Source organism: Pollicipes pollicipes, unplaced genomic scaffold (assembly GCF_011947565.3).
Source record: "Pollicipes pollicipes isolate AB1234 unplaced genomic scaffold, Ppol_2.1 Scaffold_7261;HRSCAF=8764_pilon_pilon_pilon, whole genome shotgun sequence".
Taxonomy (NCBI): Eukaryota; Metazoa; Arthropoda; class Thecostraca; order Pollicipedomorpha; family Pollicipedidae; genus Pollicipes; species Pollicipes pollicipes.
The window spans coordinates 40,616,857-40,633,249 of NW_023597054.1; the positions used below are offsets into that span (position 1 = coordinate 40,616,857).

The 16,393-nt window shown below is 60.8% G+C and overlaps 1 protein-coding gene across 1 annotated transcript; it reads left to right on the forward strand.

Moving 5' to 3' along the window:
* Positions 1-1,098: 1,098 nt before the first annotated feature.
* On the forward strand, positions 1,099-14,889 carry LOC119111429 (uncharacterized). The gene is made up of 5 exons (XM_037235241.1): positions 1,099-1,245; positions 7,667-7,813; positions 9,132-9,194; positions 13,798-13,916; positions 14,886-14,889. Exons 1-5 carry the CDS (start codon positions 1,120-1,122, stop codon positions 14,887-14,889), a joined length of 459 nt encoding a protein of 152 aa, XP_037091136.1. The 5' UTR covers positions 1,099-1,119.
* The last annotated feature ends 1,504 nt before the right edge of the window (positions 14,890-16,393 follow it).

The window sequence follows — 16,393 nt, forward strand, 5'->3', positions numbered from 1 at the left end:
CAGCGATCCGAAAGTGGCGCGGCCTCAGCGCCGCCGCACACAGAGAGCGCCGCGCCGCCGGAGATACGGCGCAGCCGGGGCTGGCGAGCCGGCGCGGCCGCTCGGTGAAACTGACGGCCGCCCTCACCGGCCCAGCCAGCTCTTACGGCGCCAGTAATTGACGGCAATGGCCTTTATGGCTCATTCCTCGTTCCAGGATTCCGAATTTGGAGGGACTAGGCGTTCGACTTCCTCAGCTGGCAGCGTGATATTTGACGTCATGTGTGAGAGATTGGCTAATACCATTAACTCCTGCGCCAAATGCGGCGCCACATGACCAGGTTGTCCTGGCATGCACGTATTGACCCAGATAGTCGGAGAAAGCCCTGCGCTGTGATCGTTTTAAACCGAGAGTCGTATCTGGCGCTGCCAGTGAATCTGTGCGAAAAGCACCTCTGACTAGCTCAGCAGGAGTCAGAGAGCGAAGCCCTGAGCGTCGGCGGTCAGCCGGGCCGTCTTCGAGTGCCCACCACCTGACTGTTCGATGACGGGTCGGAGGATAGGTCGGAGCTGCTTGTGCGACCGCCGTTTGCGCCGGCTGGCGTGGCCGGGTGCCCGGATGGCTGGGCGTTAGCAGCCAGGCTGCTGCGGATGGCTTCTAAATACGATTCACAGCTGAAGCAGCAGCGTGGCTAGTTTTTTCTTTCTTTTTTGGACTGCAAGGACTTAACAAAAGTTGAAGCAGTTACGCCCTGACAATAGTTATGTCGCAATAGAGAATTTAAATGCCTGCAGCAGACTGAAACTTGCGTTTGACGTATTTCAGGTGTAATGGCGTGCAATTTCCTGTTCGGTGGGGGTGAGGGCAGCCTTCCTAGTTTTGAGAAGAAAATTAATGAAATTGGATATACTTTTTTACTGTGCCTTAGGGGTAGATTTAACAACTTTCTCCTATTCAGCCTCGAACGATATTTTGCGAGACTGCGCCCCTGCTGGTGTAGTGGTTTACTCGTGCTCCTATCACACTCGTGCAGTTTACGGTGCGTACCGGCTGTGCCATTGTACACAACGTTGTATTATGCAATGCTCAGATACACCCAACACCGTGGCGTTCTGTTTCAGGAGAGGAAGATCAAGAAGATGGAGTGTGAACAGAAGCCGTCGCGACTTCGTGCCAAGAGGACTGCAGCGCGCCTGCACCACCTCCAGGAAAGGAGCGTCAAAGTGGAACAGAAACCGCACATTCCGGGAGAAAACAAGCCTCAGGTGAGCGCATGAGAACTGAGGAGCAGAATGCGTGTGTTGCACAAGCGACAGAGAGGAACCAAGCGTGGAGGTGCACACGGTTTCTTTCCTGGGGTGACGAGCAATTTGCAAATTGGCTCCTGGTGTCCGCCCATTTTCACAGGCGCGGCGTCAGCCGCTGACGCATTTCCAGGTACTGTTCCCATGCTCGTCAGTCGTGACGCACACTGCAGGTATTTCCCAGCCGCACAGAATTTCGTCTTGTCTTGACTTACTGAAGAAAGCCGCAGTGACGTTTTCTCGTTCGTTGCAAGTTGTAAGTGCTTGACAAGGAAGGTCTTGATATGCTTTGCAAAGTAGTCGCTAGCTGCACATATCAAGCACATTTATAGTTGCTAAACGTATCGGTATCTGTATTTGTACCTGTAGCTGCTATAGCAGTAACTGCAGTGGTAGTAGTGCAGTACCAGGGGCTTCAAAGTATCAGCCAGCTGCGTTCTCGGCGGTTTGCGCTGTCATGCGACCGCCAACACGGGTACGCGTCTCGCCAGCAACCAAAGGCGTCTGGGAACAGTCGTCGCTCCAACACGCACACCGACGATACAGCGCGATTGTGGCGCCGCGCTAATGATGGGAACGGCGGCGGTGCCGCGACCCTGCCAGGACCGGGGAGCGCATGCGCGGCGCGCGGCGGCGGCCCTCGAGTGTGCGAACCTGACGCCATCGCGTAAACACTTCCGCCGTGGTGGTTGTATTGTTAGCCGACGTCGTGAGCGATGCCCCGATTGTTCCGCGCCGCCGGTCTCTCATGGGTTACGAATACCGCAGAGATGGCGGTCTGTGATGGCATACTTGTGTAAGCGGACGGTTATGCGCGAGACGGACGTGAGTGGGTTGAAAGCGATTTTCGTGCTTTACGCAGTCGAGGCGCGGGATAATGTGGGGTATTAGGTTTTTCATGGTCTGCTGCTCTCGCTGACAAATGTTTCTGATATGCATCATACTCTATGTTGTTCCCACCCATTAATACTGACAAAATGATGATTTAGTCTCAAAATATTCACGCCGCTGGCTTCATACATGCGTAGGAGTTTCAAACAGATTGTTGGAACTACATCCTGTGCAATATGTGCTTTACGATAGGGTGGCGTAAAGATGATACCTGAGTTTAAACGAAATTTTAATATTCTACGGATTCCCCGATAATGTCTTTATGACATTGTCGTCATAATCTTTCTTCGAAGGTCTTACCAAACTCCGAAAAACTGTGGAAACCGTTTCGGATTTCGCGGTCATCACAGTTACTCTTGCGCTCAGGGCGCAGAGCGTCATGGCAAGATCCGAGCCCCAAAACATGGTGGCGTCTAAGCAGCGACAAGGAGCTATAGCAACTCCAGGAGGCTGATAATTCCAGCACCTCATGCCATCGCAGAAACAAGCTCTGATGAGCTGGATAGGCTCTGGCGAGCTGTACAGGCTCTGATGAGCACTCCATTACGCTAAACGCTGGGACTGGGCCGATTAGCCTACCCTATCCGTCCGGCCTGGCTGCTCCCGGTCAGTTGCGGGTGTGCGGGCGGGCTTGGGTGCGCTGTGGGTGCGGGTGCGCGTGTGCTGAGCGGGTGCGAGTGTGCGCTGTGGGTGCGGGTGTGCTCTGCGGCTGCTGTACCGCTCCGGTCAGCACGCTCCGGTCACGGTCGTCAGCCAGGTTTGAGACACGGCGACAGCCAGCTGACCAGTGCACGTGCGTGTCACGTGGTCGCAACTCCGGCATCGGTGTGCTGGCGCCCCCCGAGCCGTGTCGATACCGCTGCGTCACGGTTGTTGGACGTCCGGACATGGCCCGGCCGGGGGGGCGGGGCAGGTCAGCCGCGTCGCTGCCCGAGCGTCCAGCCCCCCCCCCCCCCCACCGCCGCCGCCGCCGCCGCTGCAGAGGCGACGGGCGGTGCCCTGAGCCGACCAGCGCCGGCGGCGGCGGCGGCCGCCGCCGCCGGGCACGCGCTGGCGGGGGCCGCCGGCCGTCGGACCGTGTCCACAGCGCGGTCGGTCGACAGCCCTGGGAACGCGGCCGGCCGGCCGGCCGGAGGGCCACGCCCGCGGCTCGGCTCGGTGCGCCGCCGACGCCGGCAGCGGCGGCCGCCGCCCGGCCGTCTGCAGAGTGGCGCGCGTGCTGGCGGGGGTGGTGCGAGGCTGCGCGGAGGCGCCCAGGGCCGCCAGATGGGGCGCTATGCCCTGCAGGCTGCCTACCAGTCGAAGATTCCGGCAAGTGTGAGTGCCCACTGTCGAGTGCCGGCCCGCGCGAGTCTGGCTGCGTCGTTACCAGCGGAGGACTGAGTTCAGAACGAGCGCGTCGGCTGGTGTGGTGCTGTGCCGGGAGGTGTAAGCCGAGACGAGGCTGGTGTGGTGCTGTGCCGGGAGGTGTAAGAGAGCAGGGCTGCTTTTGTGCGTGGTCAATATGCATGCCGTTCAGTTCATGTCTGGGTGTTTATGACAAACGGGAGTCTGCGAGTACGCATTAATACCCAGTGAGTACACCGTTTGTATGTACCTGGGGCATTCCGAGACGGTTTGCGGGTGCTGTTGTTTAGCCTATTGGTAGACTGTCTGTAACCAACGTTACTAGCGGGCTAAACAGAGCGTAAACGATATCACACAGTGGCCAGTTTCATTACAAAAGCTGCGATTTTGACTAGCTTTTACCGCTCCGCCGTTGTTTTGGCCGGGAACAAATTCATTTCACCAATGACTGAAAATGGCGATGACCCAGCGCATTTGTAAACATTCAGTGCTTGTTTCATTTCATGATTATGTGAACAATTGCCCAAATTGCCGATGTGGTCTCGAGATCGGTGAATGTACACGGCCCTTGTCACGGACATTGTCAGCCTTCTGATAGCTGTCATCAGCTGTCGAGGGTCATTATCCTCCATTGACGGCGGTGCGCGCCTTGCGACAGGCCTCAGGCAGTGAGGAGGCGGCGCGCCGCTCACCCCAGGGGCAATTCACAGCTTCATCTTCGCTCGGGCTCATGGGGTTAGCGGCTCATGCGATCACGACGTAGACGTTAGCATACGTGGGCGTGAATGGCGTAATCTAGCGTCGATGTTTGCTGGGATGGTGAGCTGGTCTGGGGGCTTTACTCGGCGGGCGGCTGGCAATACGCAGAACTACTGCTGTCCTCAGTAAGTCACGGCGCGCTGGGCGAATCCCGCCTGGCCGCGCCATAGCCAGCGCGCTTTTAAAGAGTCCAGTGTGTGCACGAGTGCCATTGTGCAAAGCCGTGGGGCGTCCGCGGCGGTCAGCGGCTTGGAGCCACGAAAGGTCACTGTTACGTCAGCCAGCCTCGCCCGTGAGCTGCGTCACCCCGGCAGGCCGTGTCCCTCTGCCCGCTGTGCCACTCTGCCGGGCTGTTTCGCTATGTTGCTGCATCATTCGGCGGACTGCGCTACTTGACAGGCGCCCCAGGTGACCTCCGCAGGTCGTGCGTCTCCCCTCCCCGTACCCCGTCGACCGCCGCCTCGGACGATGTCGTCCGTCCGACCCGCCGGCGGCACGACACGTGATCAGATCTGCGACCGATGTCCCGGGAGCGGCGGTCGGTGTCCCGGGGGGCTGTGGTCAGTGTCCCGGGACTGGCGAAAGTGCCCCAGGGCTGTGATCGGTGTCCCGGGGGCAATGGTCAGTGTCCCGGGGTAATGATCAGGCCCCCGCGGCCGGCCCTGTCCCCAGCGTCGGCGCCCTGCCAGGCGCGTGCCTCGGCCGGTCGGGCGACTCCCCTCGGTGCCGGACTGGGCCCGTCTCGGCTGACACCGGCCGGCTGTGAATGCGGGGAATGCGAGGCGTCCGGGCCAGGCGTCGGGCCGACAGCCCGTCCCGTACCGGTCGATGGTGGCCTGGACCAGCAGCGCTGCCCAGCTCCGGCCGCCGCAGGAGGCTGAGCCCTCCCTGTCGTGTGCACCCAGAAATGATGACCCGACCATCGCTGTGGCCCGGAAGTGTGCCTAAATCTATATGACAGCACATTAGCGCGATGCTCGCATGATAATGCCGCAATGGTCATGGCCGCTAATATAATGATGCTCTTGGGTTGATTATAATCAACACAAAGCTCATCGTCTTGTTAGGTCACAGATGTCACCACATCCACCCGCAAACGCGTTACCGATGATTTCCCCGGCTTTTGGGTCCGATGGCTGTTCATCCGCATAGCATGCTAGGAATGCGTCCGGCCAAGCTGACCTGTGTGCGTCTGTGTCCACCTGCTGGGGACGTGTCCGGGTCCGGCCCGCCTGGCGGGCGGTCGGGAATTCCGGCCTCTCAGGCGGCCCAATGAATGGCCAGTCCTGGCCGGGACTCGCGCGCCCGAACAGCACCGATCGCCGCCGCCGGGTCACCGCCACCGAACGGCGCCCGCTGCGTCCAGGCTGCGTCCGGAGCCCGCTCTGCGGGCTCCGGCCGCGCCCAGCAGCTGGGCGGGTGCTCCGCCGCGCTCGCCGGCGGAGCGGGGCTGGACGGCGGCGACACCGCGACCTCCGGTGGTACACAGGTCTTTTTCATTACCTCTGGTGGTACACTGGCTTGCATCTGAACCTTTGGCGGTAAACAGGCCTGCATCGGTACCTGTCGTGATACCCAGGCCTGCATCAGGCCCCCTGATGGTGCACGAGCCTTCAATAGGGCCTCTGGCGGTACATAGGCCTACATTACGGCTTCTGTCAAAGCATGGATTCGCACCAGGGCCTCTGTCGGGGTAAGGTTGGCACCAGGGTCCCTGTCGAGTCTGGGCCGGCACCAGACTATACCGGCCCCTTCCTGAGTACCGGCCTGAACCAGGGCCTCGGGCCGAGTACTAACCGACATCAAGGCTTTTGTCGTGTGCTGGTCAGCACCAGGGCCTCTGTCATGAACGGGTTGGTAACAGGGCTTCTTTCATGTACGGGTCGGTGCCGGGGTCTTTGTCATGTACAAAGCGGCACCGGGGCCTTTGTCGTTTACAAGACAGTACCAGGGACTTTGTTGTGTCTGAGCCGGAATTAACACCTCTGTTATGTATGGACCGGCACCAGGGCCTCTGTCGTGCAGAAACTGATACCAGGGTCTCTGTTGTGAACGGACCGGCACCAGGTTCTGCGTCAGTAGAGAGACTCGCCCAGATTCCCTGTTGGTATGGCTTGCACTGGGCTTGCACTAGATTCTTGTCGACATACCTGTCGGCACCAGAGTTCCCGGCAGCTTCAAGGAAGGTGCCAGGACGTCTTTCGGCGTGTGTAGACCGGCACGAGGGCCCTGTCGGCATGCGGTACAATCAGGCACCCAAATTACCCTACGTATACAGTTCGGCGCCAGGGCCTCCGTCGATATACGCTACGCCGGCCGACACTAGGGCATCTGTCGGCATAGGCTAGCATGCCGGCACCAGGGCCTCCGTCGGTATACGCTACGCCGGCCGACACTAGGGCATCTGTCGGCATAGGCTAACATGCCGGCACCAGGGCATCTGTCGACCGTAGATCGGTAGCAGGCATGGCTAGAAAGCGTGCACGCGCGCCGCGGGGCAGTCGATGGGTAGCTCGTGCGCGACGAATGGTGCATGACGCGGCACTATCGTGAGGCCCAGTTGACGCTTTTTGTTCGCATGACGGCGATGAAAATAAACTTCGGATTTGCAAAGAACCATTAAGAAATGATGATGGCACCAAGGTGTTATTATCATGAAAACAGACTTGTTTTGGCGTGGAACATGACGGGCTATGAAACCGCTCGTTAAAGATCACAACAGCGTCGGTTCACGACATGTGCATTCAAGTTGTTTCTGATGTGTTCATGACCAAGCGGCCCACAGAAAGGCTGTCCCTAAAATGACTCAGTCGGTATAAAAACCTTGCTTACCTTTTGTGTCGGCATTTTCCACCAATAAACGACGATCTGGGCAGAGCACGGGTGGCTTATGCATATATGCCCACACACCTCCATAGCCCTTGCCACTTGGCCAACTTATATCATGCGTTCTCTTGCCTGCCGAGTCATGTTTCATCTTCACGAAAGCCTACGGCATGATTGTTTTGTAATCAAGGAGATGTCACGTTAGGTGGCCCCGATAGATTAGGTAGCCAGAGTTTTATCGAAGGTTGTTTTAACTGGAAATGTTTTCTTTCTGCAGGCGTTGATTTTAACAATTGTCATATGACTCATACATCGTGCCAAATAGGCGAGCTTAGCTGCTGAATGTTCGTAGCAATTAAAAATGCCCTATCCTATTTTCAAGGTTTTTGAACTCGTAATTCCAAAACACTGGACGGCAACGGCCTTCTTACATCAAGTTAGCAATTTGCTTCATCTGTGCAGGGTATCTAGATTATTAACATAATTTATCAGTAACAACGACTTTGCATTAGCACTCCTGTAGACGGAACATCTGATTATTCCCATTGGCGTCTGACAGTTGCAGAAGCCGCCAGCTCGAGCCAGTGCCGCTCTGAAGCGTCGCAAGGCTGCGCCTCCCTTGTCGGACTCGGCCGAGGTGACGCAGCTGAAACGCAAGGTGGACGAGCTGCAGAAATGCATCGCGCAGCTGCGGGAGACGACACAGGTGAGCGCGGCTAACGTGGCTGACGGCGAACACCGCGTCACGTGCCGCACAGGTGGGCCGTGGCCATTTGGCTCCCAAAAATGGCGGCATTGAGCCGAAAAGAAGGTTTATACAGTGAGCCAAATGATTATTTCAACTAAAATTCCGTCCCAGTTTTACATGGGAAGCCTAATGTACAGTGCTATCGTAGCGGCAGAAAATAACACTGGCATAAGGAAAAGGTTATTGAAACTGCTGTTATTTGCAGTTGTTGTTTGTCCTGGTTCAATATGGCTTCCTCTGCTTGTCTGCTGTGTCGCGCCGGCTGACGGCCTATCCCGCTGACCCGCCTGGCAGGCCGGCGGCTTGTCGCGCCTCGCTGGCCGACGGCCTATCCCGCTGACCCGCCTGGCAGGCCGACGGCTTGTCGTGCCTCGCTGGCCGACGGCCTATCCCGCTGACCCGCCTGGCAGGCCGGCGGCCTGTCGCGCCTCGCTGGCCGACGGCCTGTCCCGCTGACCCGCCTGGCAGGCCGACGGCTTGTCGCGCCTCGCTGGTCGACGGCCTATCCCGCTGACCCGCCTGGCAGGCCGGCGGCTTGTCGCGCCTCGCCGACCGACGGCCTGTCCCGCTGGTCCGTCTGGCAGGCCGGCGGCCTGTCGCGCCTCGCTGGCCGACGGCCTGTCCCGCTGACCCGCCTGGCAGGCCGGCAGCTTGTCGCGCCTCGCCGACCAACGGCCTGTCCCGCTGACCCGCCTGGCAGGCCGACGGCTTGTCGCGTCTCGCCGACCGACGGCCTGTCCCGCTGACCCGCCTGGCAGGCCGGCGGCCTGTCGCGCCTCGCTGGCCGACGGCCTATCCCGCTGACCCGTCTGGCAGGCCGGCGGCTTGTCGCGCCTCGCTGGCCGACGGCCTGTCCCGCTGACCCGCCTGGCAGGCCGGCGGTCTGTCGCGCCTCGCTGGCCGACGGCCGGCCCCGCCGGGTTTCTGCGTTGTGTGCCAGTCTTGCTGTGTCACCATAGGTCCACGGGAACAACAGTCTGCTAGGGTCGAGAGAAGAGCCACAAGTGGGCACACAATTCCTCCTTTGACCGCTTCTATGTCAGGAATGTTTGCCTGTCAGCGACCCGCGAGCACAACGCTGTGACGCTATCCGACCCGCCTCGGATAAACGTATCACTCGCCCTATCGCGCACCCCGTTCCGCGGTGGACCTCGATCCGACCGAGCGGCCGGGTAGCACGCTGCTCGGCCCCGTATCGGAGCAACGCGCGGCGCTGCCGCTCGCCGGCTGGCGGTGGCGCGAGCTCGACTGAGGCAGCGGCCTGCCTCCTTCGCAGGTCGGCACGGCGCGGCCAGGACACCCGGCAGCCACCAGACCACACCGGCTGCTGCAGGGCAAGGTGAGGCAGCAGCGGCAGCGCGCCAGTCGCCTGCCGTTGGGTGCAGCGTATGGCGTCATGTGGGTGGTGCGCGTTCACCCGCATGGGGCTTTCTGGCTCCCTGTGCCGTCATCGGAACATTGAATATCGAGCGGGTCGCGTGTTCCCTTCCATGTGTCGTCAGTCAGACGTGGGCCCGAGTGCCAGGAATGAGATCTTAGTTGTCTTTTGGGGGAGAGGTGCTCCAGGTAAATGTCCGTCTTTATGTGCTTTTGCACAGACCTCATGTGCCCAGGTACGCGACAAAAAAGTGATATCTCACCGTTAAGACTGCATCGATAGACTTAGCAGTTTTTAATCGATCGCACTATAACCGGTCGCAGACCTCTCTCCTTTTGGCGGCCTTACATCCTTTAGTCCCAGATGTTAACCGAGATCGGCATTTTAAATAGCCATCAAATCGCCGGCCAAATGGCATGGCGCCTGGCCAGCCGCGTGTTCCGATCGAACGCGCCTCGCATTCGATTATGCTCTGGGGCCGAGAACGGGGCCGAGTGGCGCGATCGGACGCGGCAGCTGCCGGCCGCAGCGGGCGGCCGCGCGCTGGTCCACTTCGATCAGGGCCCGATTACGGCCCGCGCGCTCTGGGAGGAGGTCGGGGCTCGGCCTGCTGGAGCTCGGTCCACCACTATCCGCTGCTGGAGCTCGGTCCACCACTATCCGCTGCTGGAGCTCGGTCCGCCGCTGTCCGCTGCTGGAGTGCGGTCCGCGCTGCCCGCTATCAGAGCTCGGCCCGCCGCTGCTCGCTATCGGAGCCGGCCCGCCGCTGCTCGCTATCGGAGCTCGGCCCGCCGCTGCTCGCTATCGGAGCTCGACCCGCCGTCGACCGCTACCGGAGCTAGCTCGACCTGCCACCGCCCGCTGAGTGGCGGAGCTCCATTATCGACCCGTTTGTGACGGCGTGGCGGTGGAGGGCTCCGCTGCTGCGCCGCTGACAGCCGTGACAAACCGCATCAGGAGCGGGGCGGCGGGCCGGGTCGGCCGCCGTGCCGACTCACGCTCCTCCTGATGGTAACGGGCTTCGTCCGAGCAAAAGAGACCAGCCACGATCGGAGCTTGTTAATGGGAAGCAGTCGTGGCCTGGAGACACGAAGACCCACGATCTCAGGTTGTTAATTCTAACAAGTCGAGCCGAGAGAAACGACGGGCCACAATCTGATCCTGGGTAACGAATGTGGTTGGCTAAGGTGACAAGCCACGTCTTGTGCTGGCCGTGTCGGTCAGGTAGAGCCAATTGGTTTAACTTGACTGTACGGCACCAGCTGAGAGCCAATTGGTTGAGCCGAACTGTGTGGCACCAGCTGGAATGGAGGCCGTCGTGCCTGAGCGGCCACCAAGTCACTTTCGCTGGCGCCAGTGCCGAGGGGCGTGGCTCTGCAGCCGGCCCGGCTCCCGCACGACCCCTGGACGCCACCCTGCCGCCTGGAGCGGACTCCGTGCCGGCCGGACTCCGGCCGTCTCGTGACCGGTCCGGCCGTCTCGTGACCGGCTCGGCCGCCGTGCCGTCGGCCGTGACGGCGGCTGTCACCAGTGGTGAGTCACTAGTCACCAGTGTCAGCCTTTCATTGGGTGGCGCCGAACCGGAGGCGGCGGCGCGTCTCGGCGGCATTGATCGCAGCGGCTCCACAGGTGCCCCCGCCGCCGCCGCCCCTCTGTGGCCGAGCTCGCCTGAGTGCGTTGTAGCGTCGGTCGCGGATCGGGACGTTTTTACTGACCCCGCGTGCCCGCGGATCATGGTAATGACTCGGCGTCCAAGGTCCTGCCGGACGGGCCGCCTAATGGCGGTGAAAAACGGCCGTCGTCGCACGGTCAGCCCTGACGCGGCTCCAGCGACGGAAGCTGCGCTGGCATCGGCCCGTCAGCTGATGCCGGCGCTCGCTGCGAGCGCGGCCCGGCCGGCGCTGAGCCGGTCGCGTGCTCCGGACTGCCGAGCTCGTGACGGGCGCAGGTGGTCCGGCGCCGAGCACAGACCGTGCACGGCCCTGAACCCTGCATCGATCTCCAGACGGCGCGGCCGAGACAGCCGCCGAGCGGGTGACCCGTGACCCAGATAGGGACTGCATCGACCGAGTAATGGGTTTATGCCACACACATACATTCGGAGCCGTGTGGGCCTGCTCATTCCGACAGGTGTCTCGGCGAGGCTTAGTCGAGGGGTGGCGCGCGGGAGACCGCCATGTCTCGGTTCACAGAGTGAATGGGGTCGCTGCCTTCCAGCTCGGTTTCATGAGAAACGAGCACGTAATCACCTTTAAGCACCGTGCTTATTGTCACGCCAGGAAGGGCTTTGGTGATTTCAGATTGTTTTCACATTGGCCGATGCCTCCATGAGTTGATCTCTCTAAGTCCCACAACTATCTTCATGCCTAATTATCTTCTTGATGCGGATCTATGTCCAGACTGACATAGTGAAAGACCGGAGTTACAGCAATGGATATCTGCACAGCACGAATGGATGCTTGTTACGCTCACCCTTTGTGATGTCATTCTCTTCCTTTGTCGAAAACTTGGTATTTCGTGCGAAACGCTATCAGACCTGCAACCAAACTAGCTAGTTAGGGGGTAGACTTTCCCCTAGCTGAATCTCAAACGACCATTTACCATTCCAGCCAACCGAACAAGGGGCCGGGACCTTGGCATGCGAAGTAAATCGAACGAAGAGTGACGAATGGTAGAGGTCCCTTTGTTCGAGGTGCATCGCTCCTTTGCTACCCACTCTGCGCTGGGGTTTAAATAGACGTCGTCGAACCAAGTGTCAGGCATTTGGAGTAGACCAGAAGGTCGGGCCTTCAGCTTCGTAGCAGCCATAGATTACGCGCGTCGACTGAAGCCAGACACCGCGTTTGTCGTCCGCGGTTGAGGCACCAGGCCAAATAATGACGCTGCGTCTCTTTTCGATTTCCGTGTCACGCGAGTCCGCAGCTCAGCGCCGTTCGATTCGTGTCATGCATTGGACAGCAGCGAAGAGGCTTCTGTCCCTCTATTAATCCTCTCTCTCCTCTCTCTCGCTCTATCGTTCTCTCTCTCTCTCCTCTCTCTCTCTCTCTCTCTCTCTCTCTCTTCTCTCTCTCTCTCTCTGTACCTCTCTCTCTCTCTCTCTCTCCTCTCTCTCTCTCTCTCTCTCTCTCTCTCTCTCTCTCTCTCTCTTCTCTCTCTCTGCCCTCTCTTACCCTCCCTTTCTTGACATCCCGCGGCTTCTCGCTGAGCTGCACGCTTCATTGGTCGCGCGCGTGCGCGCCAGCCAGCCGCGCGCTCCGGCCGGGCCGCGCCCGCCAACCGACCGCTGCGCGTCGGCGGCGGCGGCGGCGGCGGCGGCCCGTCCCACTGCCTGACCCGTGCCGGCGGCGCGTCCCACTGACCGCCGCTGTGGCCACGCGCCGGCTCGCGTGGGAGGGGACCGCTGCCGGACACAGACCGGCCCGCCGGCGCGCGCGCGCGCTCGCCACGCTGGCTTATGCATGAGTCGGTGACATGCAATGGCCTGGCCCACTTCCCGTGAAGTGACGGCGGCGCCAGGGCCAGATTCCGCCGTGAGGGCGGGCGCTCGGCCGCCTGCTGACGGCGTGCCCCTGCGGTGGTGCCAGCACCGCCGCTACCCGTAGGAGGGGGGGCCCGTGCCGCGGGCTGGTGTGGTAGCGGAGCTCCGCCCACTGCTCGCCGGGTCTGGCGGCCATCTCACCTGATCTCATCGCTGACAGGCTCTCCAGGGATTGAGCCGGTGCATGCGTGCATTGCGGCATTGCTTATCTCAGCGGCCAATTTTCAGAAATTCTCTATTGGTACTACATATTGTGACGCATGGAAGGTCGCAGAAAAGTTGATGAACACATGGGCGTAGCAGTCACTGACGCCACTGGTATCCTGACACCAGCCACTTTTGGGCAAGTTGGGCTTCTTCTGTTTCTCTCTAAAACAGCGTCAAAGCGGTCAGATTGTCATCTGATGCGATCATTAGATTGGAGTCAGAGGCCCAGCGACTATTAAATATGTTTTTATTAGGTCAAAGACTCGACATCCGGAAACCACAACTGCTTTACTTAGGCAAGGGAAAAAAAACAAAAACAATGCGCTGCATTCGCATTGCATTTCAAATATCTTATCACGTGAACCCCGTCCGCTGTGTTAACCCATGGGATGACTGTATGGTGGTGTGACGGCTGTGCTCTGATCCTCTGTCCTCTGACCCCGTCCGCTGCGTTGGCCCATGGCATGACTGGGTGGCGGCGCGGTGCCTGTGCTCTGATCCTCTGTCCTATGACCCCGTCCGCTGCGTTGGCCCATGGCATGACTGTGTGGCGGCGCGGTGGTGGCTGTGCTCTGATCCTCTGTCCTCTGACCCCGTCCGCTGCGTTGGCCCATGGATGACTGTGTGGCGGCGCGGTGGCTGTGCTCTGATCCTCTGTCCCCTGACACCGCCCGCTGCGTTGGCCCATGGCATGCCTGTGTGACGGTGCGGTGGCTGTGCTCTGATCCTCTGTCCTATGACCCCGTCCGCTGCGTTGGCCCACGGCATGACTGTGTGGCGGCGCGGCGGCTGTGCTCTGATCCTCCGTCTACGCGTCAGATGAGTGGCCTGCCGACATTGAGGGAGGGCGAGCGCTACGACTCGCTGGAGGACCCCGTCACCGCCGTCACCGAGCAGGCTCGGACGTCTCTGACATCAAGCCGTCGGACCTGGCCGAGGTGAGACCAGTGGCTGCTTGCTCTCTCCCCTTCCGTTTCCCATGCACCACGATGCGTTGATTCCACTGCTGGGTGTCGTTCGGGGTGTGTGACCTACATGGCACCTACCGAGGTGAGTTGTCGGTCAGCTATCGATTCAGCCCCAATTGAGGGATTGTTTGTGCCGGTCGGTACACCGGCAGCCGGTGCACAACATGTGCAGTGTTACGGTCTGTTTTGCTGGCGTGTGTCGAGGCCGGCTGACAGGCGCCGCCGCCGCCGGTGAGACCGGCCACGGCCAGTTCGCCGTCCATGAGCGTGCCCACATGCCCCGAATCTCCGCCAGCAGCGACCTCCGGTATGGCTTCGTAAATCAGCTGATGAGCCGATAATACCGGATCGCCTGGCGAATGGACGCCGCTCTCGGCGGTGCGATCCGTCGACCTAAGCGTCGCGCTTGTCTGGACCTGGGCGCGACGCATGTCTGACCTGAGCGCCGCGCTTGTCTGACCTGAGCGCGGCGCATGTCTGACCTAAGTGCCGCGCTTGTCTGACCTGAGCGCGGCGCATGTCTGACCTAAGTGCCGCGCTTGTCTGACCTGAGCGCGGCGCATGTCTGACCTAAGTGCCGCGCTTGTCTGACCTGAGCGCGGCGCATGTCTGACCTAAGCGCCGCGCTTGTCTGACCTGAGCGCGGCGCATGTCTGACCTAAGCGCCGCGCTTGTCTGACCTGAGCGCGGCGCATGTCTGACCTAAGTGCCGCGCTTGTCTGACCTGAGCGCGGCGCATGTTTGACCTAAGTGCCGCGCTTGTCTGACCTGAGCGCGGCGCATGTCTGACCTAAGCGCCGCGCTTGTCTGACCTGAGCGCGGCGCAGTCTGACTAAGCGCCGCGCTTGTCTGACCTGAGAGCGCGCGCATGTCTGACCTAAGCGCCGCGCTTGTCTGACCTGAGCGCGGCGCATGTCTGACGGCGGGCTCTGTCGCCAGCTGAGCCGGCAGGAGCTGCAGCAGCGGCTGTGCTGCCAGCTGCAGAGGGCGCACCAGCAGCTGCGCCAGGCGCACGACCTGCTGGTGGCGCAGGCCCGGGAGTCGAGCCGTACGGCCGCACCAGGTCACGCGTCGAGAACGAGACTGCTCGCATCGCAGGTCGGTCCTGCTCCTGTCACCGCTAACGAGCCGGTTGTGGGTTAATGGGCCTCGCTGGGCGACCGACGCCACCCCTGGACAGCGGGTGGAGCGAGCGGCGACGGGAGCCCGGGGGAAACTCCTCGGCCTGGTCCGTGAGCTCATATACCCGGCCATGCTGATTGATATGTAATAGCCGCATGTGAAGCGCTCATTAAGGATCCTTCAGGAGATGATTGTGTCAGTGCTGGGCCGTCATGCGCTCATGTCGTGTGGTGATTGGTTCCATCATATGAGAAACATTGTTATTCAAACCGATCACAGTTATTTCACGCTCCGAGCGGCGTGGTGCGTCACATGACGGACCTGCCGCGATGTGGCATTATCCGGCCGTCGCGGCGCCGGCTCATTACTGTCCTGTGGTATTTGAGTAGCGGCTCACTCAATGGGCCTGCCCGTGGCCTGGCGGCCCCGCCCTGGCGAGGCACGCCATGGCCCCGTGCCAACTGTGAGACAGTGTCGCGTGGGAACGGCCTGGAAATCCGAGATACGTGCTGCAGCCAGGCCCTGGTCGCAACTTACCGCTGGCCTACGCCGGTATCTGTTGTACGCGGGTTAGTGCCGGTCAGGAACTTGCCAACGGTTATGACGGATGAAGCAAAAGGCCGGGCCGGCAGCAGACTAACGCGAGCTCCTCGGCTCAGCGCTGAGGATTACCGACCCCGGTCACGGGTCTGTCAGTGTGGAGGGGAGGGGGGGGGGGGAAGAACGTTGCCCGACCCCTCTCAGGGTCTGTGCGGGGGTGGATGTGAGAACGTTGACCAGCCCTGGTCACGGGCCTGTGTGGGTGGGGTGTGAGAACGTTGAATGACTCCGGTGACGGCTCGGTGTGGGGGTGGTTGTGAGAACGTTGACCGACCCCGGCCATGGGTCTGTGGGGTGGGTGTGAGAACGTTGACCGACCCCGGTCATGGGTCTTGGGGGGGGGGGGTGTAAGAATGTGACCGGTCCCGTCACGGGCTGTGTGGGGTGCGTGCGAGGACGTTGACCGACCCCGGTCACGGCTCGGTATGGGGGTGGTTGTGAGAACGTTGACCGACCCCGGTCATCGGTCTGGGGGGTGGGCGTAAGAACGTTGACCGGTCCCCGTCACGGGCCTGTGGGATGGGGTGTGAGAACGTTGACCGACCTCGGTCATGGTCTATGGGGGGGGGTATAAGAACGTTGACCGACCCCGGTCATGGGTCTGTGGGCGGTGGGTGTAAGATCGTTGACCGACTCCGCTCACGGGTCCGTGGGCGGTGGGTGTAAGAACGCTGGGCGAGCCGGTAGCCGGATGTGTGCCGCCTACAGGAGCAGCCTGAGCTCGA

What these genes read in the sequence shown, in the direction of transcription:
- LOC119111429 (XM_037235241.1), top strand. Translation starts at nt 1,120, where the DNA reads ATGGAGTGTGAACAGAAGCCGTCGCGACTTCGTGCCAAGAGGACTGCA. An exon ending in CGGGAGAAAACAAGCCTCAG is followed by an intron (nt 1,246 to 7,666) that starts GTGAGCGCATGA and finishes GGCGTCTGACAG; the next exon opens with TTGCAGAAGCCGCCAGCTCG. An exon ending in ACCGGCTGCTGCAGGGCAAG is followed by an intron (nt 9,195 to 13,797) that starts GTGAGGCAGCAG and finishes TCTACGCGTCAG; the next exon opens with ATGAGTGGCCTGCCGACATT.